Source organism: Coccidioides posadasii, chromosome 3 (genome assembly GCF_018416015.2).
Source record: "Coccidioides posadasii str. Silveira chromosome 3, complete sequence".
Classification (NCBI taxonomy): Eukaryota; Fungi; Ascomycota; class Eurotiomycetes; order Onygenales; family Onygenaceae; genus Coccidioides; species Coccidioides posadasii.
Window position 1 is genome coordinate 326,925 of NC_089409.1, and position 21,992 is coordinate 348,916.

A 21,992-nucleotide genomic window follows, 5' to 3' on the forward strand; every position below is an offset into this window, starting at 1 on the left:
CTCCTGGAGTGAACTTGTCTTCTCTTTTGCTTAATTTCAACTTGGGAATGTGAACAATCCCGTCTTCTCTTCTCGCCCTTCCCCTTTTTCTCTTTTTTCTTTTTCTTTTTTCTTCTCTTTTGCCCCGCACTCCCTCACGGAGATGTTGCCGCCCGTCCCCAAGCTGTCAGACTATGGGATTGATCCCGAGTACGGCTTTCTCCCCTCCGAACCACCTCTGGCACGGCTGTCTGACTACTACTCGCCATGGGAGCACGTTATCGAGAACCTGCAGTCGCTGGTGCTGAGCGGCAGACTATGGGACACCGTCAGACGCATGCCCACTCTCTCCACCGATCATCTCCACACCGCTCCCGAATGGCGACGCGCCTATGTTGTCCTCGTCTTCATGCTGCATGCGTACATCTGGTCAGGAGATAAACCTCAAGAGGTATGAAATCATATCATCCCTATTTGATTGGCAAACCGCCAGAAAAAAAAGAAAAAAGCAAAACAAAAGCCCGTCACCAATCACCCTTGTCGTCCTTGGCAGGGCTCTTTAACCGCTCCACGTGGACCTCAGATGCTGACAGTTGGGGCCCTTTTTAACTATAATAGAGAATCCCGCCGCCACTTACGATCCCTCTGTTGGAGGTCTCGGAGCATCTGGAGCTGCCGCCCGTCGCCACATATGCCGGCGTTTGTCTGTGGAACTATCGTCCCATCTTCCCCGATGAGCCGTCCCACGATCTCGAGAACCTTTCGACGCTATGTACCCTGACGGGCTCGATGGACGAGCAATGGTTCTATCTGATTTCGGTCGCCATCGAGAGTCGCGGTGCATGCACTCTGCCACTCATGCTTGACGCCATCTCAGCGGTCCGCGCAGGAGACACCAAGCAGGTGGTGGAGTCCCTTAACAGGTTCGCTGAGGTGGTCGACGAGATCAACGTCTTGCTGCAGCGCATGTACAGGCACTGCGACCCACACGTATTCTACCATCGCATCCGGCCTTTACTCGCAGGAAGTATGAACATGGAGGAGGCAGGCCTCCCCAGAGGCGTACTCATGGACGAAGGCGCCGGCAACCAGCAGTGGAAGAAGTATCGCGGCGGCAGCAACGCGCAGAGCTCCCTGATTCAATTCTTCGATATCGTTCTCGGCGTCGAGCACCGTCCCACCGGCGAGCCGCGGAGCGCACCGTCTTCCGGGGAGGACGGAACCGCCCGCCGTCGATGGCACGGCTTCATGATGGAGATGCGCGACTACATGCCCGGCCCGCACAAGCGGTTCCTCGAACACACCGCCAGCGTGGCGAACATCCGCGAATACGTCGAGGAGAACCAGACCAACCAGGAACTGACGATGGCCTTCAACGCCGCCGTCGCCATGGTCAAGGCCCTCCGCACCACCCACATCACCATGGTCTCACGCTACATCATCGTCAAGTCGCGCGAACGCAACACTGGGACCCGTCCTCTCGCGGCCGGCGCTCCGGCGCTCAACCTCGCCACGGCGTCCACCGAAGGACGCGGCTCGGGAAGCAAGAAACTCCGCGGCACCGGAGGAACCGCGCTGATCCCGTTCCTCAAGCAGGCCCGTGACGAAACCGGCGAAGCGGCCATCGGCGCCTGGGGCAAACAGGTCCTCGACTCGAAGAGGCCCGAGGTGGCCAAGGTCATCGAGCTGCCCAAGGTGGGCGAGACGATCGAGGGCAGAGTGGAGATCCTGGGCCTGGCGGGGACGTGGTCGATGGAGGAGAGCGAGGGAGGGTTGTGCCACTGGTGAAATGGGCGACAACCCCCCCGGGATTTCCTTTACCTCTATCAACCCGTGAGATACGTGATGCGTGTAATTTCTCCCCCTTTTTTTTTCCTTGCTTTCTTTTCTGTCGTTTATATAGCGCCGCTGGTGAACCATGATATCCCACCCGGCAGCACTCTTTCGTGTGCTCGACAATAAGACCCAAAAACAAGAAAAGAAAAAGAAAAAAAATAAAAGAATAAAAAAATAATTAATCGGGAATATGCTTATTCTTTCCCCTGTGCTGTGATACGGAGAGGGTTAATTTCGCGGCCTGCTCCGTCTTCACTCGATTCTTCTGTTTTCAGGGTTCGGCGTTCTAAGGATCATTGAATCGCGCGCGCACGTCTTGTTTCTGCGTGATTTTCTGGAGCCTGTTTTAGATACTCTGCTTAATTAGTTATTTTGTGTGCTAGTCTTGCTGATGTTGCCTACATGCGTCGCCTGGCCTTTTCTCTTTCTCTTTTGCCTTTTTTCCTTTTTTTTGGTTTGCGCAGAGAGAGAGAGAGAGAGAGAGAGAGTGCGTGCTTGAGATCCAGCCGGTTCATCACACCATCAACATGAAGACATAGTGCTTCAGCATGGTTGACCTCCGCTTACCTGGATTTGAGATATCCTAGCATAACTATATACATCGCTACACCCTAGTTACTACAGCTTACACTTGAAGAAGGGGGTGAGGGTTTAGAGTCACTTGTTCTAGGAAGAGTATATGCCTGCGTTGCTCTATGAAATTAAAACATTCCTTAATTCGAGTATACGAGTCAAAGCAATGACCTGAAAATCGAACAGTTATGTATCTGAATACCAGGAGATCTATATATGAATCTCCAGGTTATTGTCGAGGTAAATCAATAATCAAAATACCGTCGCTTTCATGGCTCCGCACGGAGTACGTATTTACAACCACCTAGCTTCTCGCGTCAACACTCAATCCCATCCCAACCCCAGCCTTCCTGATCAACGCCTTCTTCAGAAACGCTTCCCTCGCCAAGCTTCTCGTCAACTTCGCCCACGTGTCCAGTCCAACCCGCCCCTTGACGAGTCCGGTCTGCAGCGCATAGATCGCCCGCTCGATCCCGCGTTCATCCGCGACGAGGTCGTATATTTGTTTTCCGACGACGGTCGGCGGCACGAGGACTTCATCGATCGGTGGAAGACCTGAGGGATATCGGCCGGTGGAAGGCTGTTCCTCTGACGGGCCGGATGTAGATGACGACGAAGAGATTCGGGCACGCGCGTCGGCGATGATTCCGTCGGCTCGATGGAGAGATTGCTGGAGGATAGACGTATTGGATTGCAAGGTGGCGTGGAACGCGTTCAGAGCTGCGATCTCGGATTTCAGCGTGGTTATGGCTGCCTGTAAAGCTTGGGATTGGGAGTTGAGTGGTTGGAGGCCGGAGTTGGTTTTGTTGATGTTATCGTGGAGGGTCTGCGTTAGTGTGCGGGAGAGTGTTTTAAGGAGGAAGTCCTTCTCTGGATTTGGCGGGATGGGTGGCGGTGCGGCTGTGAGGGCCTGGGATGGGAGTTCTAGATCGAAGGGGGAAGTGAGAAGATCGGGAGCCGGCTGCTTCCGCCGCGCTGGCTCTTGATGTCTTGCTAATGGTTCAGGAGGTTGCTGGGAGGGCAAGGGATATTTGCCTTGTGGGATAGGTCGGTGTTGAGGCGCCGCGCCTTGCATAGTAGCTGGCTGACCATATGAAACGGGTTGACCTGATCGGTGAACCGAAACCTGTGGAGGAGGCGGGGGTGGTGGTCCGCTTTGGGCTGTTGGGGTGGTAGGGCCAAGGCTCTCTTGTTGATATCCTGGATGGTGCGGCACATGTCCGTGCTGGAACCGGCTCGGAGGTTCAAGCGTGCCTGAGCCTCTGGGCTGATGTGCTGGATGGCTTACACTATGGTTAGGCGAAGCTTGACTGGGCAATGGTGGTGGTTGAACGAAGCCGCGTCTTGGATCACGGAGCTCATCGGGAAGAGGTGGAAGCGGAGGTGGCTCCGTATACTTCTCAGGTACTGGTATTTCGCCCGCCGCTTGCGGTTCGACCACTTTTCCCGGTTTCGGCGGTAGCTGCGGAGGAATCTGTGCTGGTCGAGGACTAGGGTTTGGTTGGGGTTCAGGCCTTGCAAGCTGCGGTGGAAGTGGAGGAACAGCCGGAGGGGGCCGATCGGCCTGGCGAGGTATGGGCCTGCTTATCTGCGCTTGCTTAGATGTCACGGGAGGTTCTTTGGCGAAAACCTCTCGTAGAATATATAGAAAGTCTACGATAGTAGATCGCTGAAGGGAGAAAACAACACAATCGTTAGTCCAAACAGGTATATTGGGTTATGTCTCGTGCTTACATTGCTTGCCTCCGCCCAGTGCGCCAGATAGTGGTGATATATCCGCCCCTCCCCGCTAACGTGTTGTCCCGGTCTAACGAACATATCTTTCGTCGGTGTGACATACACGATGGGCGGATCTCTCGGGTATGTAGTTGGCACCCATACTGTTATTGGAAATCGATACAACACGCCGCGAAAGGAAACAGGCAATGTGCCGAAGAGGTTAAGGAGTAGCGCAGATGCGCCGTTTTCATGCGCTGTCGGGAGGGAATGCAATTAGTATGCGATTTGCTAACACGGCGTGGAGAATCCCGTAGAAGGGGAATCTGGACTCACTATACACATCCGTCCTAGGCGAAAAATGGGGGTACTGAGCCAATAAATGCGCTACATCATTGTATGTCCTGTTGGGGTCGTGATATGCCTGGTTCGGATCTTGATTGCTCTAAGTGAGAGGAGCCCCCGGCAGAATTAGTAAATGCACAAGCTGGATGGGACACAGGATTGGGATAACACACACTTGTAAGAACACGATAGAGCCAGTCTAGTGTTCTCTGTGGCACTGTAGCCATGACTCGTAGCTATCTCCCGCTCGGCCGTGAAGGCATCATTGGAGCGGTTCATGGAGGCGTCGCAGGAGGTATGATGTATCCCCGATCTTACCCAGATTAGTCAGCAATCGCCCTGAAAACACCGCTGGCTGAGTCTTGACTCGATCGATTACTAGAAACCTGTGTACTCTAGGCTTGCGATCACTTGAGGAATTGGACAATGTTCCATTGGTAATATATGTATGTATGAGCAATCCACGAAGTAAACCATGACACCTCACCGCACGAAACGTCAAGCAAATATCGCTTTTTTTGACACGATATAACAAGGAGAAACGGGAACGGGAGCGGGTAGATATTAGAAAAAATAGTTCCTTCAAACAGCCCATTATCATTCTCGCGCGCACTCCCATATCTGCAAGCCATCCCAAGCAATAGGGACTCGAAAAATTAAGACAAACCAAAAGTCACATTCGTCCTTGCCCAGCTTTATGCCAGAAACAATTTCCTTCTAGTCTCTCGTATTTATTGGCCCTTTTCAATATCGACGGTAAAATCACGGTCCACGCGGATTTCAATAGCATCAATATCCGGATAAAGGCGATCTAAATGGTCGGGAGAGGAGGTACGCTTTGCAACGAGGGTCGAAGCCATTGACGTCTGTGCCGCGGAGGAGCCCTGAGTGAAGAGATGCCGCTGTTGAGTCGGACCCCTATTATCGCCTTCAAAGCTGTTTTTGACTGCTTGGGCTGCCCACATGGAGGAAAGAGGCAATGAAAGTGTCACTAGCGTAAGGACAAGTGGAGCCATTTCAGCAGCGTCGATAAAGTGGTGCAAGATGGAGAAAATAGCTAAGTCGTGAGTTAGACGCCGCGCTGACATATGTAAGGGTGTACTGGAATGGAGGGAGGTATCATACCCGGAACGATCATTGACTGGCAGGACATAATAAACATCACCTGCATTGCTCCAAAACCAGTCAAACCCAACGTCCGACGAGCATAAATGGCGAAACCGAGTTTTGCAACAAATATTGTGCTAAAATAGCAGATGCTCACGGTGGTGAGAATATTTGTTAGGCTCTGAAGCCATATAAATGACGCAAAGGATTTCAGATTTATGGTTGCTCTGCAATTCTCAATTGTCTGCATCAGTCGACATCCTATGGCGGCAAGAACCAACACCACGGAGAAGCTCAGAGCCAGACGCCGATAGGCACTTCGGATTGTCGAACACAGGACGTGGGTTTGGAACAGCAACGATACTTCAACGCAAATCAGCAATAGGGCGTGGAGGATCGCGCCCAGAAATGTGTTAGCGTAAGCACCGACCGAAACTCTAGAGAAATCCGGCGCAAGCATAGCATAAACATCCGAAAATCCGGTTGTATAATAGATGCAAGAGCAGAGGATGCGCCCGAAGTTAAGTACCAAGGCTACAGCGTTCAGCATGAAGACTGGCGATCGCCTCTTGCCCGGTGGTGTTAGCAGCAATAGGATGATTATCATCGTAAGCGACGCGCCAAGCTGACAGCCATATGCAATGCTTTGGTTGGTGTTGTCTCGTAATATCCAATCGATTTCTGCGAGGGATCTATGAAAATCGGTGCCGTTGGGATAGTAAAGGCGAACTGGTTGAGTAAAAGGGTCAAAGTCGTTACCGAATCCGGATGTGTCAACCATATTGCTCAGGTTCAGTAGAAATGAGTCAAGATATAAAAAGTGTAACTTCCTTCCTGGGTCTTGGGTATCTCAAATTGCCTCGTGATGAAAGACTGCTAATGAGAAAACATGAAGACCAGAGATGAGTTTTGCAGGGAAGCTTAACGAAGACGAGAAAACCAGAGCTCTCTCCGGGGTCCATTTGCTATGTTGATGAATTGCATATTTGATCTCAGATAATAGTAAAAGATAATGGACAAAAGGAGGGTGGGGTCATTAAGCAAGCAATCCATAGAATTTGCCCCGGACATATATTCAGGGCCAGGCGGACAATCCTAGACAGCAGAGCAGCGATCATCTTGGAGCAGTAGGACAAACAGAATTCATACATAAAAGAAGAATATGAAGAGCACAGAAGAGCAAGCAGCTGAATGGATAGGCTGAGGTGTCAAAGTAGGTAATGGATTGTTTGTCAGCAGCCGGGCCGGCAGCACCAAAAGCCACAATGCAAAGAACAATACTAATGCAGGTTCATATTGATGCAGAGAACAATACTAAGCCAGACAACCTCACGCCAGACCCCAAACACTAAATATAAAGCTTACAGAGCGTTCTGCACAGTTGTTCACAACCCAGAACCACCCTATCAGCATGCTGATAAATTGGGGAAAGTGGCAAGGGCTGATCATACAAAGCCATCTTCTGCTGGCAATTAAGATCTTTTTTTGGAACAACCCGCAAAAGAACAATCCACAGTGGGTATCAGGCGATTCTCAACCCGAGACAGCCGCTCTGGGAGTTACCAAGAAAAGAAAATAGCTTGTTTGCTCCAATAGAACTCCGCAGTAGATATTGGTCAGCATAGATCGCGGGAACGGAAGGAGGCATATCCATTACAAAAAATCGAGAATCTAGCGGTTCTCTGCATTTCAGTCGAGTAATTATCCAGGCAGATCGGGAAGGGCAGAAAGAATACTCCGTATTGTGAAAAGAGTGCCCAAAGATACGGATGTGAGGTTGATCATGACAGAATTCGCCCGTGGCTTGGGGTCGGCTTCAACACTTTGTGGGCTGACCACAAAGAGCAATGTGGCCCTCCCAGTAGGCTTTGTAGACAAAGCGTGGACTAAAGAAACCAGTATTAAAATTGGTGAGCAGGAAGTGCATGCAGTTCTCAAACCTATGAGGTTTCCGATGGTCCGCAACTGCACGGGGATGGGTATAGACATAGGTAACATTTGCATCCCGCATGATCAGGGTTTGTGGATCCAATAAACCATTGGGGGCAAATGTACGGAGCATGTACTCCGGACGCGGAACATAACAAACTTGTCTGAAGGGTTATAGGTGTGTGGATGGGCCGAAACGCGACTATCCAGGCAAGGAAAATTTGGGCACAGCAAGTGTCTGTTGCGGCAGGATTCCCGAATCTTTCGATATGTCTGGTTCAAGCTCGAAATAGGCACTGTCGACCATGCTAAACGGGCACTACCAACGCGGCCCGCATTTTAGTGTAATGACCACAACGCGGATTGTGGTCAGGGCGGGAGAGCCTCTCTTCCTTTGCTCTGCGCTAGAGGCGCATCCTCGCGGTGTGATCACAGCGGGACCTATCATAATTTGTAGAATTAAGGGCGATCCCTCAGCATAGAGCAGAGTTCCGATGAGTAAGTCATCACCACCCGCTCACTGCTATCCATAGCGGCGTCTGCACGGGCTAATAGCTGGGCACTGGCATGTGCCATATCAGGGGATGGGGCTCGGTGAATTCCAAAAGGGTTCAGAATGTCAGCGACTGGAATCCGCAGCCGTGAGGCAGAGTCCGTGCCAGTTCCCAAGTTGGGGTACCGTTTCGAATTGACACATGGGTGTGAGGATTAAGAAACGGCTTATGGCAAGTGAGCAATGTTGTAGAGCAGTGTTGGCGGTTACGATGAGCATATATCGTCCGGCATGATTGTGAAAAGGAGCTTGCATGGATGGATCAGTTCAGGCAGCCTCTCAAGCTCGGACCGGAGCGAAATTCCTCCGGCATCGTCATCCCTCTCTTCGGGTCGGCACAGTTACTGCCGTCGATTTGCTATCATCTCAAATATTCTTAAAACGTCAGCCAGGCTTGTTCACCGAGGATAAATTTGCATTGCTTACACTACCAGGGAGGCAAGCCACGCAATTACCAGCACCGGCGCTCACGTCACTCCGATACCAACCATGACAGAAGAGTTCACGCCCCCTCCTCTACCCCCGCCTTTCACATCAAACAAAACTCCGCCCGTCCTTCTGGCTCAAGGTGCTGAGGCTCGCCTGTATAAAACCGATTTCCTCAATCCTTCATTTCCGGCAGCGTTGAAATTTCGCCCTTCGAAGCCGTATCGGCATCCGATTCTTGATCGAAGACTCACGCGCCAACGCGTTCTCCAGGAAGCAAGATGTTTGGTTAAGCTCTTGAAAGAGGGCATATCGGTACCGGGGGTCTTGTCTGTTGACTGGAATACGGGTCAGGGGGAAGATGAAACCGGGAACGGAGGTGCATGGTTGCTGATGGAGTGGATCGAAGGCCCTGCCGTCAGACAAGTTGTAAATCACTGGGAAAAATGGATGAAGCATTGTGAAAGCGCTACTAAGGGGAATAATTCTGGAATGAATGAAAATTTTGAACGCTCTGCCGAAGAAGATATTCGTTCGCTATTACGAAGAATTGGACGTGTCATTGGCGCCCTGCATAAAGCAGGCGTTATTCACGGAGATTTGACGACGAGCAACCTCATTTTGAGGGGTCAATCCAACGAAAACACTACCAACATAGATCCGCATTCAACGACCTTGAAACCCAATTTGGAAGGAGAAATTGTTCTTATCGACTTTGGTCTGGCGAGTCAAAGCGTACAAGACGAGGACCGAGCGGTGGATCTTTACGTGCTTGAGCGAGCCTTCGGAAGTTCGCATCCCAGAACAGAGATTTTCTTCGACGAAGTCCTCAAGGCTTACCGAGAAAGCTTTAAAGGTGCAAGTTCGGTGCTTGAAACACTGAAAAAGGTTCGGATGAGAGGCCGAAAACGAAGTATGATCGGATAACTCCCGGGGACTTAAGACTTGTTATTGAAACCTCTCGCCTTTTATGCCGGAATGACATACGGAAAAGAAATCTTGAATAGAGACGAAAAAGCTGTGACAAATGTGAATAAGCATCAGCTTATTATTTTTAATACTGGCGCAGCACTGGAATTATACAATGCCGTCAGTGGCCATTTTGTGGCTATGAAGAAGTACGTATACATGTTCCGACTTCAGCAAGAGCAAAATAGCCCTTGTTTTCAATTACTCCGCGGTCTTTGACCACTGCCGTGTATTTTACCACCCACTGTGGTTCAATATCCCCTTTGATACCACCATCGTCGGCATCTGCGGCTACTGCCAAGATGCCTGCGCCATTTTCTGCGCGCGATAGTAGATCTCGCGTTGTACCTCTGGGAAGGATATCAGTGCAATCGTTGTGCGTTAGAAGCTCAATATTTTCCTCCTTCGCGTACAATATCAAATCCTTTGGTACAACACAGCAATCTTTAACGTTTATTTGGTCCACGGAGGGTCGTATCTTGGTATACGGAAGAAATTTCTCCAGCCGGTCCTTATCAAATTCTGCCAGTCCAAGTTGCGCAATCATCCCCTTTTCGTGAAGCGATTCCAATGTTCGCCACGTCTGCACCATATTGTTGAACTCCGACTCCGCATCGCCATTGACCACTTCCTCTTCTTCGTCATCTGCGTCAAACGCGATTCCGGGAAACGAAACGATGAGGAGATCTATAGAACCGACGTGTAGCTCCTTCAGAACGAGATCGATGGCGGCACAAGTGTGTTCGCACCTCCTCGAGGCCGGTATCCCTGGCAAGTAGAACAGCTTCACCGTGATATCATACTGAGAGCGGTCCTCTGTCAAGCCAGACGTTGAGAAATCGATGGCCGGAACGTAGAGGGTATCAGCATCTTTGGAGGTCCACGTGGTGTAGTCACTGTAGGCGAGTTTCCGAGGAGGCGAATGCGTCCCATGGAGGCTTTCGTTTGTATGGGCGGGTTCGATCTGCTGGGCTGCGACGAAGTTGTACCGGAGCGAATTCAACAGCTCGACATTCGATTTCGCGGATGTAATGCGGCGGACAACAGATGGCCCGCCGCTGACAATGTTTCTATGAATAGTTCCAATGTTAGAATGGACAATTTTTCTAGGAAGCCAGATGCATTTTTGCTTACGACGTAGACAACACAAGCTTCATGATGTGGCTGTGGTGGAATGTTAGCAATTTTTTATCAGAAGATTCTACCAAAGACTCAACCAGCCGTCGCGATGCACTGGAGCGGACCTCTCATATAACTGTCGCCCGGCGAATGCCTTCGCAGCACTCCTCTTCCGCGGTCCTCCAGCCCGCCTGCATTTGTCAGATCGAGATCGGGAGGGCTGCGGGGCAACAGGATCCGCCCACGCGAGTCAGCACCGTCTGATTGGCCTGCGGCTTCACCAGCTCTTGGCAGTCTTAGTCAGCACGGCGACTGGGCGAAAAGGCGGCTGTTTTTGATTGCGCAGCCGATCCATGCTTCTTGGATGTGAACGAGATTCCTCCCCCACCACCGAGCAAAAAAAAAAAAAAATCCAACTCTGTCTGTCATTTCTCGTTTGAATTCGAATTGTCGAGGATAGTATGGCAATTAAGTAAGACTGTTTCGTCTCCGTCTTTTACGCTGCGAGGGAAACTGACAGGACCAGCTACCTTATCCTGTTGTCGAGACAAGGCAAAGTGGTATGTTTTGGTCGTCGCCCACCGCACTCTCGAATCCTTTTCTCGTTTCCTTCTAATTATCTCCGTCCTAGGAGAGAAAATTTTTCTAACTTTTTCTCCAGCGTCTAGCAAAATGGTTCATCACTCTTTCCCCCAAAGATAAGGCAAAAATCATCAAGGATGTTTCTCAGCTCGTCCTCTCCCGACGCACTCGCATGTGCAACTTTCTCGAATACAAAGGTGCGCCCCTTTTCCCATGACCCTTTGGACAATCGTCAGACTAGATCGCTAGCTCTTGCAGCCTTTTATTATATATTCACGTACTGGACGCGGCTAATCGATGGATAAAACGTTTAGATTCCAAGGTAGTCTACCGACGATATGCATCCTTGTTCTTTATCGCTGGCTGCTCCTCTACCGACAATGAGCTCATAACCCTGGAAATTGTCCATCGATATGTCGAACAGATGGATAAGTACTACGGCAATGTCTGTGAACTAGATATTATTTTCAATTTCCAAAAGGCATATTTCATCCTCGACGAGCTGCTGCTCGCCGGAGAGATGCAGGAGAGTAGCAAGAAGAATGTCTTGCGATGCATCAGCCAACAGGACAGCTTGGAGGATATGGAGGTAAGTCCTTTTTAACATAGTCCTGCCGATGAAAACTACAGTCCCTCGCCTTCATATCCGCTTCAATGCTCCAGACAAGCTGTTGCCACTGCTGGCTGGAAAATTAGATGCTAATTCGCGATTCTTCTTGGCGTCTTCAGACAGAGCAAGATATTGTGACGAAGCTCATGTAGCGGGATAGTCCCTTCTACTGGTTTCAGGCGTTTATCGGTTTCTTCGCTGTTTTATACCACAATTGCACCCGTTATGCCCGGCGTTTATCAAGGGGACAATGTATATATGGCGTGCTCATTCCATCTTACTGATTGAGTCAATTGAGTTACAGGAAGCTGCTGCGATAGAAGCGAAATTAGAGCGTTTGGGAATATAGTGCCTTCTGACCTCCATACCTCATCGAAGAAAACGGGGACACTCCAAAGAGCATAGCTTCCACCAGGCTATGAATTCGGCATCTTGTGCACGACATCAAACCCATGGATGTTTTGACAGTGGCAGCATGCTTTCGGTATTACCTACCCTCCAAAGGCATTTGTGGTGTTCTCCTCCAGAGTCTATTTGACGCCTTTGTTCGCTCTTGGCCAATTGTGCTCACACCCCCTCCGCGGTGCGCTAGAAGAAGAGCAGCAAAGGATGCAGTACAAGGTAGACTAACCATGGTTCTCTTTGCCACACTTGGTGTCTCGCCTCTGCCCCTTTGTTTGGATCCCGTGAATGAATGGTGTGATGTCACTGGCCGGACCGGCCAAGCGTGTTCTTCACGTGACATCATCGGTTGCGATCGAATTCCAACACCCAACTGGCTGCATCCTCAATGCGATTTCAATCCATCAGCATCTTCAGCTTTCCATCCTTTTTCCATCAAATTTCATGGCTTCTTCGACTATATCTACTTCCTGCTAGACGCTATCGTCTGGCGTAGTCGATCCGTAAGCGTTGTCCTTGCAGCCAGCCTGGAGAACCCTTATCGCCCTTCGACTTGCTTCCGCAGGACACCGCAGCAAGCACCGATCATATTACACCCCCAGGGACCTCCGGGCCTTTACTTATCGATCATCTAGCGCGTCACCCCGCGTTTGGTTGTCGCTTTTTGAAGTTCGACCCTAAGTTATCGGTTCCTTGACCTTCGGCTTACCAGCAGCTATCTACCTCGGCTCCACGCTATAGTCGTGTTAACAACAGCTTCGCGCGAATTGAATGAACTGTCCATTCGTCCGAATCCTAACATTTACGCTAGAAAATGAAGGTATGGTGATGCGAGTTCGGTGATCACAGAATTTACAATCGCTTAAAGAAGTATTACTTGTCCAGTTCCTCCCACTGAGCGAATTCGAAGACGTTACAAACGCCCTCAACTTTGACACTCCTGACTGCCACGTTGTCGGAGGATGCGACCTCTATACTACAAAGGCTGCTGGTGGAGATAAAAAACTGTACAGAAATATTGAGAATTCTCTCGAGTCGCAGTATGAGTCACTTCTGCGACTATCGGCATCACTTTCGCCACCGCATGCCTCTTCCGCGGCCGCATCGCTCAACCTCTCGCGTTCCAGTCCCTTTGGCCCATTAAGTGAGCACTCAAGTCGTCGAACTTTCGCATACCTGATCGCTACTCTCAACGCAAGCCATCCTGATTACGACTTTTCTCACTTATTACGACCTACAGACTTTCGCCGGGAGAAGAGTTTGAAAAAGGTCATGAACACGATTGACAGCACGTTATTTAACCTGCGTCCGCAGATGGCGAGGGATGTTACGCCGCCAACACCGCTCAGCGGTTCTGCGCCGCATGTTCCAACAACAGCACATTCGTGGGGCCCAAGGATGTGGAAAATAATTGATGAGCAAATGTCGCTGAAAGAATGTAGCATATATTGCTACTCTCCCGAAGAAGATCCTTATGACGGAGATGATGCTTCCATATGGAGCCTAAATTACTTCTTCTTCAACAAGGCGCGGAAGCGTGTCTGTTATCTCTACCTTCGTGGAATCAGCGTTCTTAGTCGACTAGCGGACGGCGCCGCAACTCCAATCGCAACGAAAAGAAACATTGACGATGGATACTTGACCCCGGATCTTGGTGCACGGAAACGTGCACGATACTGGTTGGGTGATTACGCCTTTGCCAAGGCCCAAGACTTAAGTAGCGACGAGGATGACGAAATTGAAATACTTTCCGGACCGTCTAGACCGGTTGTAGACGACCAGGGGAACTATGCACTGAGCGATGAAGAAGTACGCTCGAGGTCTGGCAGTAAGGCGAACGCTGTCAGAACGATGAGCGAGGAGGTGGCAGATTCCATGGAATTTTAAAGGGAACATGAAATCGATTCGTTGAGTTATATCCTTTAGGGATCTGCACACTTTAACAGTCGGCCTCGGGACATGTTTGTTTTATGATATCCTTTTATTTTGTTACTCTGAGCTATCATGGTGTGGTCCTTTCGTTCGATTGCGTATCGCTTTGCTTCAAGTCTGTAATTTTTATGGTGTGATGATGACGGTTGAAATGGTTTCTCTTGATTTCTTCATATTTTTATTCTCTCCTCTTTGCTGCTGGTCTGTTTTCAACCTGGGCCTTTTTTCTTTTGGAGGGGATGTGGGCATCAGCGGGTGAGGCGCTATTTCATGTGAACTTCGGGATGACTGGACATTGGTGCGGCTGTTCATACACATTGTTAATACGAATATGACTTCAATAATAACTTCTTCGGCTCTTTATCTGTTTTGCTTTGCCCGGCTGGATACCGGGTAGCATAGATGAGGGCTCGGGAGCGAAGCTGAGTAGATGACGTAAGCGGAAGTCACCAGTTCGATTCTCGCGACCATGCTTTCGTAGTCTGTACCGCCCAATCGCTGCTAGAGGACGAGTACGCGCTCAGTCTACTCCGTACCTAGATTATTATAGCCTACCAGATATACACAGCAAAAAAAGGGGGCGCACAATTGCATCATGGCCGACGCTGATGAGAAGGCCAAGGCCGAAAAGCTTGCAGCTGCCAGGAAGAGGGTATATCGACACCCAGTCCGCGTGTTAATGTTGACATGTGTCCACTGTTTGCCTCCTCCTTTGCTAACGTTCTCAATGATTCTAGGTAGCGCAACTACAAAAGAAAAAGGGAAAGAAATCAGGGAAAAAAGAGAAACCCGCCGGTGGACCGAGCAAAGAGCCCGAACTTGCTGAACCAGCCCCCGTCCCGGATGAAGCCGATGCACCTCCAGAAGCACCAGAACAGGAACCCGAACCAGTAACAAAAGATGACGAGCCCGAAAAAGCGCAGGAGAGGTCGACCGAGTCTTTCCCAGATGCCCCCAACGAGACTCCAGAAGCGAATGCTTCTGAAAAAGCCGAAGGCGGGCAAGACGACATTGTTCCCTCCCTAGAATCCCGCCATCGTCGCCAACCGTCGTTATCCATCCAGTCCAAGATGCGCTCCTCGTCTTTTCGAAATTCGTCGATTTCTCAGACTGGCCTGACTCCTACAGGCTCCGGGGTGAAATCTCCACCTCTGCCGCCACTGAGTCCGGATGGAAACACTGCGCCTGAGCTGTTTAGAAAGCAAGCGCTGAGGCTAGAAGAGCTAGAAAGGGAAAACAAACGGCTGGAGCAGGAACTAGAGACGGCAGATGCCAGATGGAAGAAGTCAGAGGAGCAGTTGGAAGATTTGCGCGAAGCGAATACGGAGACAGTGGAATTAAAGGAGAGACTTGTCACAGCAGAGAAGAAAGCAGAATATGTTGAAAAATTGGTGAGTTCACATCTGGGATACCTTGCTGGCTTTATTGCATTGGATGCACAAGAGATGCTAACTCCCAAAAGAAAGCGGAGATTACAGCCCTACAACGCCAGAATTCCCATCTTCAAACAAAGTCGCACCGGTCTTCAAACAGTGTCACTGTATCTGGGAAACCCGAATCGCCACCATCTGAACTCCAGAGCCAACTAGAATCTAAGTCCGCGACAATTGAAGCCATGGAACTAGAGATATCGAATCTACGCGCCCAACTCGCCTCACAAACAGAAAAGGCATCTACAATAGAAACCCAGCTATCGTCCTTGAAAGATGAATTGTCTTCCGTTCGAGCTGCTTTAGACAAGGAAGAAAAGGAACATGCAAATACGAAGAGTAGAATGGACCGGATGATTGAGAAATCCGTCAGCGAGGGTGTGACTCAAGCTTCCACCCAAACACTAATCAGCAATCTGAAGGATGAGCTTGAACAGGTGAATAGCGCAAAGGCAGAGGCGGAAAACAGAACAGCCACAATGGAGAAGAAGCTTGAGGCTCTCGGCAACCTTCACAAAGAATCTGAAATTAGACACCAAGCGCGGCTTAGAGAGCGTGACAAGTTCGAGAAGGATGTGCTTACGTTGCGTAGAAAGCTTGTCACAATCGAAAACGAGAATTCGCGGCTCAAGGAGGAGCGTGAAAGAACTCGAAAACGCGAGGTGGTAAGCACGGGGGACGATGAGGCATTAGACGACCTCGAAAACGAAGAACAAGCCCGTCTAGAGCGAACAATTCGTGAACTTGAAGGGGAGATCTTCGACCTTCGGCGTGGTATTTGGAAGGAGAGAAAACGGGAGCTTACCGCTGACCACGGCAGCGATGTCGATGTTGCTGAAACCCTCTCTAACCCTGGGGGTACCTTTGACGATGTGGATCTTATTGGTGGCCCCAGCGGGCCTGAGCACTCCCGCCGTCGCAGCACAGCGGCGAATAAACCACGCCAGCATTCATCTTTCGCAACGGTGCTGTCTAGCGGTATCGCTGCATTTACGGGCACCGCCCACCCCCACAGACCCGGCTCGAGTGGCCTACGCAGAAGTCTTGAACTCCTTTCGGAAAAAGATCGCGAAGAGTTCTTAGAGGATGATGGCATGTTTGACGAGGATGCATTTGCTAGAGCGCAGGAAGAAGAGGAGACCAAAAAACGGGCTGAATGGGAACGTGAGGTGAAGAATAAGCTGAAGGGTTGGAAGGGATGGAGATTAGATTTGGTTGATTGTCGGTATGGCGCTCAGGGTGCTGGTGTAGGACTGGGCGAGATATTTGAGGTCTAAGTTGGAGTGCAATGGTAGCTGAACTTTCGGATGTATTTTATTGTAACTATGCCAGAAGCTCTTGCAAAAACATCGGCAGTACTACGCCGTGATCTGGAGCTGAGACGCTCTCTCCTAGTGCCCAAGTTGATATGTACTATGATAATTGCCGCAGCCGGATTTAAGGGGTGATATGTTTGCTCGGTTTGACCTGTTTGTCGAGACAAAATTATTTCCCGTTGCTGATCCCTTGCGACTCTTACCGGAGGTCGATATCAAACCGTCAAGGCAAATCCTCGGCAGGCGACACTTGTGGAAGCTCAAGATCTGCTAGAGCTCTGCATAGCACGCCATAGACGCCTCCTTAGCCCAAGTTTATGAGCCTACCACTTTTCACGTTGAAAAATATGCTGTTCTGGTCCAAAGTTCCACCCACGATCATCAGCAGGGAGCCTGGAGACCAGTAAGTATGAAAGCAGATTTCTTACATAGTAGTTTGCCTGTCGATTAATTAGCCAAGTAGGCGCCCTTCTAGCAAATCGCCATGCTTCTAGGCTCTCTGTGAATCTTTTGATAAGATGCTGGGGCGGACTCCGGGACGGGCTCCACTCCTGACCCAGAATCAAAGCAGACGGGGCCGTTTGAAGAAAAGAATATCCACGATGATGTAATTCGAGATAGATGATTGTACCCGAAAGAAAATTTGGAGAAAAATTTGCCTGACGACGTTATAAGTCAAAATCAACTTTTGGTACATTGGACAACATCGGGTTAGAAAGTATTGGAGACATACTCAGAACGGCGGCATCAGAGGGAAGAATTTCTTTAAAGAAGATAGGGAAATGACGATTGCTATGAAACCTGGGCACGAATTTGCCGTTTTTAAGGGGACGAAATCCGGCAAAGTCGTTCGGGATATCACACGCAGGGCCGCCTTACAGGGGAACGAAGTGCTGGTGAGGGTTACCCATTCAGGGCTCTGCGGATCCGATCTTCATTATCGGCATTCCGGCTGTGTCCTCGGGCATGAAGGTGTTGGTGTCGTCTCTGAGGTCGGACCGAATGTGTTAAAGTTGAGAGAGTAAGGCTGAAGTGGATTCCAGTACTAGCTAAAGTAACAAGTTCAATTTCTAATAACAATCTGTAGGGGAGATCGGGTTGGCTGGGGCTATCTCCAAAATTCCTGTGCCCACTGCAAGCAATGCATCAACGGCCACCAAATACATTGCCCCGATCTCCAAACCTTCGGGAACCACAACAAAGACCAAGGCTCCATGGGCCACGCTGCAATCTGGACCGAACCGTTTCTTTTCAGGATTCCAGAATCCATCACAAGTGCCGATGCCGCACCTCTAATGTGTGCAGGTGCCACCGTGTTCAGCATCTTCGACCAGTATAACATCAGGCCGACAGACCGTGTGGGAATACTCGGTCTCGGGGGACTGGGTCATATTGCCGTTCAATTTTCAAAGCACATGGGCTGCCAAACGGTGGTGTTCTCCGGTACGAATGACAAGAAAAACGAAGCTTTAGCACTGGGTGCAGACGAATTCTACCCCACGCATGGGGTAGAGGAGTTCAAAGATATCGAGCCGGTTGACCATCTCATTGTCACTACCAGCGCCCAGGTGGATTGGGCTCTATATCTACCTGTTCTTGCGCCGCGGAGCTCAGTCTACCCTCTCACGGTAGCGTTTGGAGATTTCACTATTCCGTATATGCCATTGCTGCGTCAAGGTCTCAAAATTGTGGGATCCATCGTGGCTTCGGTGCCAGTACACCAAAGGATGATTGAATTTGCGGCACGACATAATATTAAGCCAACGGTTGAGTTATTTGATATGGACGAAGAGGGTATTGAAAGAGCTATGGACCGACTGGCAGAAGGAAAGATACGGTATCGTGCTGTGCTGGTTGCGCCAGAGTCTACCTAACCCTAGATAGATTATTAAGCTAGGTAGACAACTATGAAGGACCCAGATTCAATTACATACCATCCTGACGCTCTCACTAATCGTCTGGTGTATTTACAACCTTGAAAATGAAACTATCAAGCATTTTTAAGGTTTAGACGGCCCTGTCGATCTTTCAGGGGTGCGAGTTACCTCAGTTGAATTCAACAGGGACTGAGACTTGGGTATTTTACTTCCGGCCATAGTCTCCTTCTTTGTCTTCCTTTAATATCAACACAGCATAACTGGTCATCACAAAATTGCTCGTTGAACATTGAAACAGGGGGACAGTGATCCATTCTAATCAACACATATTGCTATATATTTAAAGATACAAACCACCTAATAAAGTCCCCAAAGGCAAAGACCATGTTGCACATACGCAGTTATAACACAACAGTAAGCTCAGACATCCACCTTTTCCGTCCAAGAAAAAGGGAAAAACTCCATATACTCCCGAGAATGTTTCAAAATTCAAACTACTCTTCAGCCTCATGATTCCCCAACACGCCCAGATTTGCGCCCCTTCTCTTTCTTCCCCATAATTCAACAGCCCATAATGCAAAGTTGAACACCCAGCCTCCTGCAACCAACACCCCCGAAACAACATTAACCAGCCTGACCAGCAGAGCGAGCAAACTCCCTCGTTCCTCACTCACAACCAGCAAGATAGGCTCTATATCGAATTTAAAGAAGATTCCTGGAACGGAGTATGGGCCTTGTGATATCGTACGAGACTGGGAGGTGACTGCATATTGGTTGGTGAAGATGGTATTCTTGCGCTGGCTGGGAGTGATGGTGGAAGGGTCAGGAAGCCGTTGGCTGTACGGATCAACGGTTCCGGCGCGGGTGTAGATTGTGGGGACGACAGAGAGATAGTATTGATACTTATAGAACTTGTCTTTTGTAGCCGCAACTGTTTTATCCAGTGGGTTCAATAACGTTGGATAATGAGGGCCGAAGGACAGTTCAGTAATCAGATGTGTGAAGTTCATATCTATTGCAGTTAGCAAGGCAACAAACACATAGAGATCCGGGCAGTAACATACCATTTACATTCACCATGCCGGTCGGATCATAATACCCCAGTCCCTTTGCGGTAATATGAAAGTTTCCCTGCACCTTGTTTCCTTCCAAACTACCATAAATCCGGCATGAATCGACCACATCTTTACGTTTCAATTTCGGTCCAGGAGGGAACTGTCGCTTCCAGCTCCGTCTAACTTCACCCAGCACATGGCCTACATGCTGATCCTCCTCCTGCTCAGCTAATCTCACATTATCCTCCGCGCTCAATGTCTGATATTGCCGAGACCCGCCCTTTCCAGCAAAATTCATTTCGCGATTCCAAGCGTCCCAGCTGGTCGGAGTTTTGTGAAGTAGCTCCGCTGCAAGGATAAAATCTCCAGCTGCATCCTGCATATTCACACGCAGTGAATCGCACGGCATCCGAACGACAAGATCGAGATTAAGCTGTATTTCCTCTGAAACACCTTTCTCCACACTAAAGTGATGGTTCTCCGTTCCTCCATGCCAGGAGATGAGCTCCGATAACACAAGGATACCACAAAAGAGAAAGGTAAAAACGGTCCATTGGCCTCCGCGACGACTAGCCGTGGTATATGTAGGCTTGGTCTTTGCTATAATGGTACATACATCCGTCAGCATTGCACTGATTTGAGAAGCGTGGGAGGTTTCCATGTGGCTCGAAGCCAATTGCTCCTTGCAAAAATGCCACCAAAATCAACATAAGAAGGGGGTAGCTTACGAAAAGCATCGAACGTCCTCAAACCGGCCGCAATGCCGCTGTTCTCCCCGAACGCATCCTCGTCGAGGCCATGGTCCGCAAAACCGTTCATTGCGCCGGCGTGCGGGCGGGGCGTGGAGAGCTTCCAACCCACCTTGTCAATGGAAAAGATGCATGAACAGCCGCTAACAAAACACACCGCGAAATCGGGCCCTCCTCGCTCTCTCACTCCATCAAACTGCCGGAGCAACAGGTCGTGCTGCCTCGACCACTGCGTGCCCGGGTACCTTGTGCTTATTCATCCACGGGGCGGGATAAGGCCAGATCTCCAGAATCCCGCACCGCTATTCTAAAGTAAGCAAGCCTGCAGGGGTCAAAGCTTAAGGGCTTACTCATCAGCGCTACAGCGGACATAACGTAATTCCCAAGCGAGCCGATCACCCAAGCGAACCGATCACCATTTCAAAATTCCACTCAATTAAAGAACTCTTCCACTTCAACGCGCAATTATGCCACCAATTCACAATAAAAATTCTTCGAATTCAATTGAGAGAGAGGGAAGACTTGAACTCACAATAAAATCTATTAAAAATCAAGAAATTACCTCTATTCATGAAGCTGCTAGAGTCTATAATATTCCCTACACTACACTCTATGACCAGCTAAAAGGATGAGCTCCACAGGTGAATTTACACACAAATTCACACAAATTATCTCCTGCTGAAGAAGATAGGCTAGTTGAATGGGTGCTGGACCAAGCTAAACAAGAAATTCCCCCCCAGCCTGCATTGGTTGAAGATACAGCTAATTATCTTCTTACTATATGGGATTTCACCACCTCCACCAACCCCCCCTATGTGTTGGCAAGAACTGGGTGTCAAATCTAGTGGCACACTGTCTGGAGCTCCAAAGCCACTATTCCAGATGCTATAATCATGACCATGCTAAGTGTGAAGATCAGCAGGTTATGAAGAATTGATTTAAGACCTTGGGGAATACAATTGCTGAGCATGGGATTCTGCCAGAGAATATATACAACTTTGATAAGACTAGCTTTGCTATGGGACTCTGCACCACTACTAAGATTATTACTAGTAGTGAGTGCTATGGCAGAGCAAAGCTCCTACAGCCTGACAATTATGAGTGGGTGACTGTAATTGAAGCAGTGAATACTTCAGGATGGGCCCTACCCTCCTACATTATTCTCAAAGGTCAGGGCTTGTTGGAAGGGTGGTTTGAAGGCCTTCCAGAAGACTGGAGACTAAATGCTAGTCCAAATGGCTGGACTACTGATAAAATAGATCTTAAATGACTTCAATGGGTCTTTATTCCTGTGGCAAATCTATACAGAGTTGGCAGTTCTATTCTTCTTATCCTGAACAGGCACAGCAGTCATCTTATCCTGGAATTTGATCAAATTTGCAAGAATAATACTATAATATGCCTTTGCATGCCACCTCATTCCTCCCACCTTCTGCAGTCACTAGATGTGAGTGTTTTCTCAGTTTTAAAGTGAGCATATGGAGACC

The 21,992-nt window shown here is 49.4% G+C and overlaps 10 protein-coding genes across 10 annotated transcripts; 6 read left to right on the forward strand and 4 right to left on the reverse strand.

Annotated features, from left to right (window-relative positions):
• The first annotated feature begins 69 nt into the window (after nucleotides 1-69).
• Nucleotides 70-1,855, forward strand: D8B26_005005 (uncharacterized protein). Its single transcript, XM_003066741.2, has 2 exons — nucleotides 70-430; nucleotides 598-1,855. The coding sequence occupies exons 1-2, from the start codon at nucleotides 143-145 to the stop codon at nucleotides 1,765-1,767; spliced, it is 1,458 nt and encodes a 485-aa protein (XP_003066787.1). The 5' UTR covers nucleotides 70-142; the 3' UTR covers nucleotides 1,768-1,855.
• A 750-nt stretch (nucleotides 1,856-2,605) lies between these two features.
• D8B26_005006 (uncharacterized protein) lies at nucleotides 2,606-4,676 on the reverse strand (the record flags this gene model as incomplete). The annotated part of the gene is made up of 4 exons (XM_066124678.1): nucleotides 2,606-4,057; nucleotides 4,123-4,361; nucleotides 4,441-4,549; nucleotides 4,623-4,676. The coding sequence occupies 4 exons, from the start codon at nucleotides 4,674-4,676 to the stop codon at nucleotides 2,693-2,695; spliced, it is 1,767 nt and encodes a 588-aa protein (XP_065980759.1). The 3' UTR covers nucleotides 2,606-2,692.
• Nucleotides 4,677-4,862: 186 nt separating this feature from the next.
• Nucleotides 4,863-6,513, reverse strand: D8B26_005007 (uncharacterized protein). Its single transcript, XM_003066739.2, has 2 exons — nucleotides 5,575-6,513; nucleotides 4,863-5,506 (listed from the first exon to the last, which is right to left on the reverse strand). The coding sequence occupies exons 1-2, from the start codon at nucleotides 6,335-6,337 to the stop codon at nucleotides 5,181-5,183; spliced, it is 1,089 nt and encodes a 362-aa protein (XP_003066785.2). The 5' UTR covers nucleotides 6,338-6,513; the 3' UTR covers nucleotides 4,863-5,180.
• A 2,014-nt stretch (nucleotides 6,514-8,527) lies between these two features.
• On the forward strand, nucleotides 8,528-9,391 carry BUD32 (serine/threonine-protein kinase bud32; the record flags this gene model as incomplete). The annotated part of the gene is made up of 1 exon (XM_003066738.1): nucleotides 8,528-9,391. The coding sequence occupies one exon, from the start codon at nucleotides 8,528-8,530 to the stop codon at nucleotides 9,389-9,391; it is 864 nt and encodes a 287-aa protein (XP_003066784.1).
• On the reverse strand, nucleotides 8,751-10,744 carry D8B26_005009 (uncharacterized protein). The gene is made up of 3 exons (XM_003066737.2): nucleotides 10,678-10,744; nucleotides 10,568-10,597; nucleotides 8,751-10,503 (listed from the first exon to the last, which is right to left on the reverse strand). Exons 2-3 carry the CDS (start codon nucleotides 10,588-10,590, stop codon nucleotides 9,573-9,575), a joined length of 954 nt encoding a protein of 317 aa, XP_003066783.1. The 5' UTR covers nucleotides 10,591-10,597; nucleotides 10,678-10,744; the 3' UTR covers nucleotides 8,751-9,572.
• Nucleotides 10,745-11,013: 269 nt separating this feature from the next.
• VAS2 (AP-1 adaptor complex sigma subunit Aps1) lies at nucleotides 11,014-11,896 on the forward strand (the record flags this gene model as incomplete). Its single annotated transcript, XM_066124679.1, has 5 exons — nucleotides 11,014-11,024; nucleotides 11,079-11,112; nucleotides 11,214-11,331; nucleotides 11,449-11,723; nucleotides 11,864-11,896. The coding sequence occupies 5 exons, from the start codon at nucleotides 11,014-11,016 to the stop codon at nucleotides 11,894-11,896; spliced, it is 471 nt and encodes a 156-aa protein (XP_065980760.1).
• A 1,064-nt stretch (nucleotides 11,897-12,960) lies between these two features.
• On the forward strand, nucleotides 12,961-14,435 carry MAF1 (RNA polymerase III-inhibiting protein maf1; the record flags this gene model as incomplete). Its single annotated transcript, XM_066124680.1, has 2 exons — nucleotides 12,961-12,966; nucleotides 13,032-14,435. The coding sequence occupies 2 exons, from the start codon at nucleotides 12,961-12,963 to the stop codon at nucleotides 14,031-14,033; spliced, it is 1,008 nt and encodes a 335-aa protein (XP_065980761.1). The 3' UTR covers nucleotides 14,034-14,435.
• A 150-nt stretch (nucleotides 14,436-14,585) lies between these two features.
• On the forward strand, nucleotides 14,586-16,867 carry D8B26_005012 (uncharacterized protein). The gene is made up of 3 exons (XM_003066734.2): nucleotides 14,586-14,730; nucleotides 14,816-15,469; nucleotides 15,541-16,867. Exons 1-3 carry the CDS (start codon nucleotides 14,674-14,676, stop codon nucleotides 16,783-16,785), a joined length of 1,956 nt encoding a protein of 651 aa, XP_003066780.2. The 5' UTR covers nucleotides 14,586-14,673; the 3' UTR covers nucleotides 16,786-16,867.
• A 458-nt stretch (nucleotides 16,868-17,325) lies between these two features.
• D8B26_005013 (uncharacterized protein) lies at nucleotides 17,326-18,698 on the forward strand (the record flags this gene model as incomplete). Its single annotated transcript, XM_066124681.1, has 2 exons — nucleotides 17,326-17,845; nucleotides 17,912-18,698. The coding sequence occupies exons 1-2, from the start codon at nucleotides 17,607-17,609 to the stop codon at nucleotides 18,696-18,698; spliced, it is 1,026 nt and encodes a 341-aa protein (XP_065980762.1). The 5' UTR covers nucleotides 17,326-17,606.
• Nucleotides 18,699-18,995: 297 nt separating this feature from the next.
• D8B26_005014 (uncharacterized protein) lies at nucleotides 18,996-20,718 on the reverse strand. The gene is made up of 3 exons (XM_003066732.2): nucleotides 20,485-20,718; nucleotides 19,766-20,356; nucleotides 18,996-19,713 (listed from the first exon to the last, which is right to left on the reverse strand). The coding sequence occupies exons 1-3, from the start codon at nucleotides 20,573-20,575 to the stop codon at nucleotides 19,196-19,198; spliced, it is 1,200 nt and encodes a 399-aa protein (XP_003066778.1). The 5' UTR covers nucleotides 20,576-20,718; the 3' UTR covers nucleotides 18,996-19,195.
• Between the last annotated feature and the right edge of the window lie 1,274 nt (nucleotides 20,719-21,992).

Excerpts from the sequence above, each read along its gene's own strand:
- D8B26_005012 (XM_003066734.2), top strand. The coding sequence starts at position 14,674 with ATGGCCGACGCTGATGAGAAGGCCAAGGCCGAAAAGCTTGCAGCTGCC. Across the intron at positions 14,731-14,815 it reads TTGCAGCTGCCAGGAAGAGG|GTAGCGCAACTACAAAAGAA; the intron begins GTATATCGACAC and ends CAATGATTCTAG. Across the intron at positions 15,470-15,540 it reads CAGAATATGTTGAAAAATTG|AAAGCGGAGATTACAGCCCT; the intron begins GTGAGTTCACAT and ends AACTCCCAAAAG.
- D8B26_005007 (XM_003066739.2), bottom strand. The coding sequence starts at position 6,337 with ATGGTTGACACATCCGGATTCGGTAACGACTTTGACCCTTTTACTCAA. Across the intron at positions 5,507-5,574 it reads CCAGTCAATGATCGTTCCGG|CTATTTTCTCCATCTTGCAC; the intron begins GTATGATACCTC and ends CTCACGACTTAG.
- D8B26_005009 (XM_003066737.2), bottom strand. The coding sequence starts at position 10,590 with ATGAAGCTTGTGTTGTCTACGTC. Across the intron at positions 10,504-10,567 it reads AAGCTTGTGTTGTCTACGTC|AAACATTGTCAGCGGCGGGC; the intron begins GTAAGCAAAAAT and ends AACTATTCATAG.
- D8B26_005014 (XM_003066732.2), bottom strand. The coding sequence starts at position 20,575 with ATGAACGGTTTTGCGGACCATGGCCTCGACGAGGATGCGTTCGGGGAG. Across the intron at positions 20,357-20,484 it reads GAGGACGTTCGATGCTTTTC|CAAAGACCAAGCCTACATAT; the intron begins GTAAGCTACCCC and ends GTACCATTATAG. Across the intron at positions 19,714-19,765 it reads CGGCATGGTGAATGTAAATG|ATATGAACTTCACACATCTG; the intron begins GTATGTTACTGC and ends TAACTGCAATAG.
- D8B26_005005 (XM_003066741.2), top strand. The coding sequence starts at position 143 with ATGTTGCCGCCCGTCCCCAAGCTGTCAGACTATGGGATTGATCCCGAG. Across the intron at positions 431-597 it reads CAGGAGATAAACCTCAAGAG|AGAATCCCGCCGCCACTTAC; the intron begins GTATGAAATCAT and ends TAACTATAATAG.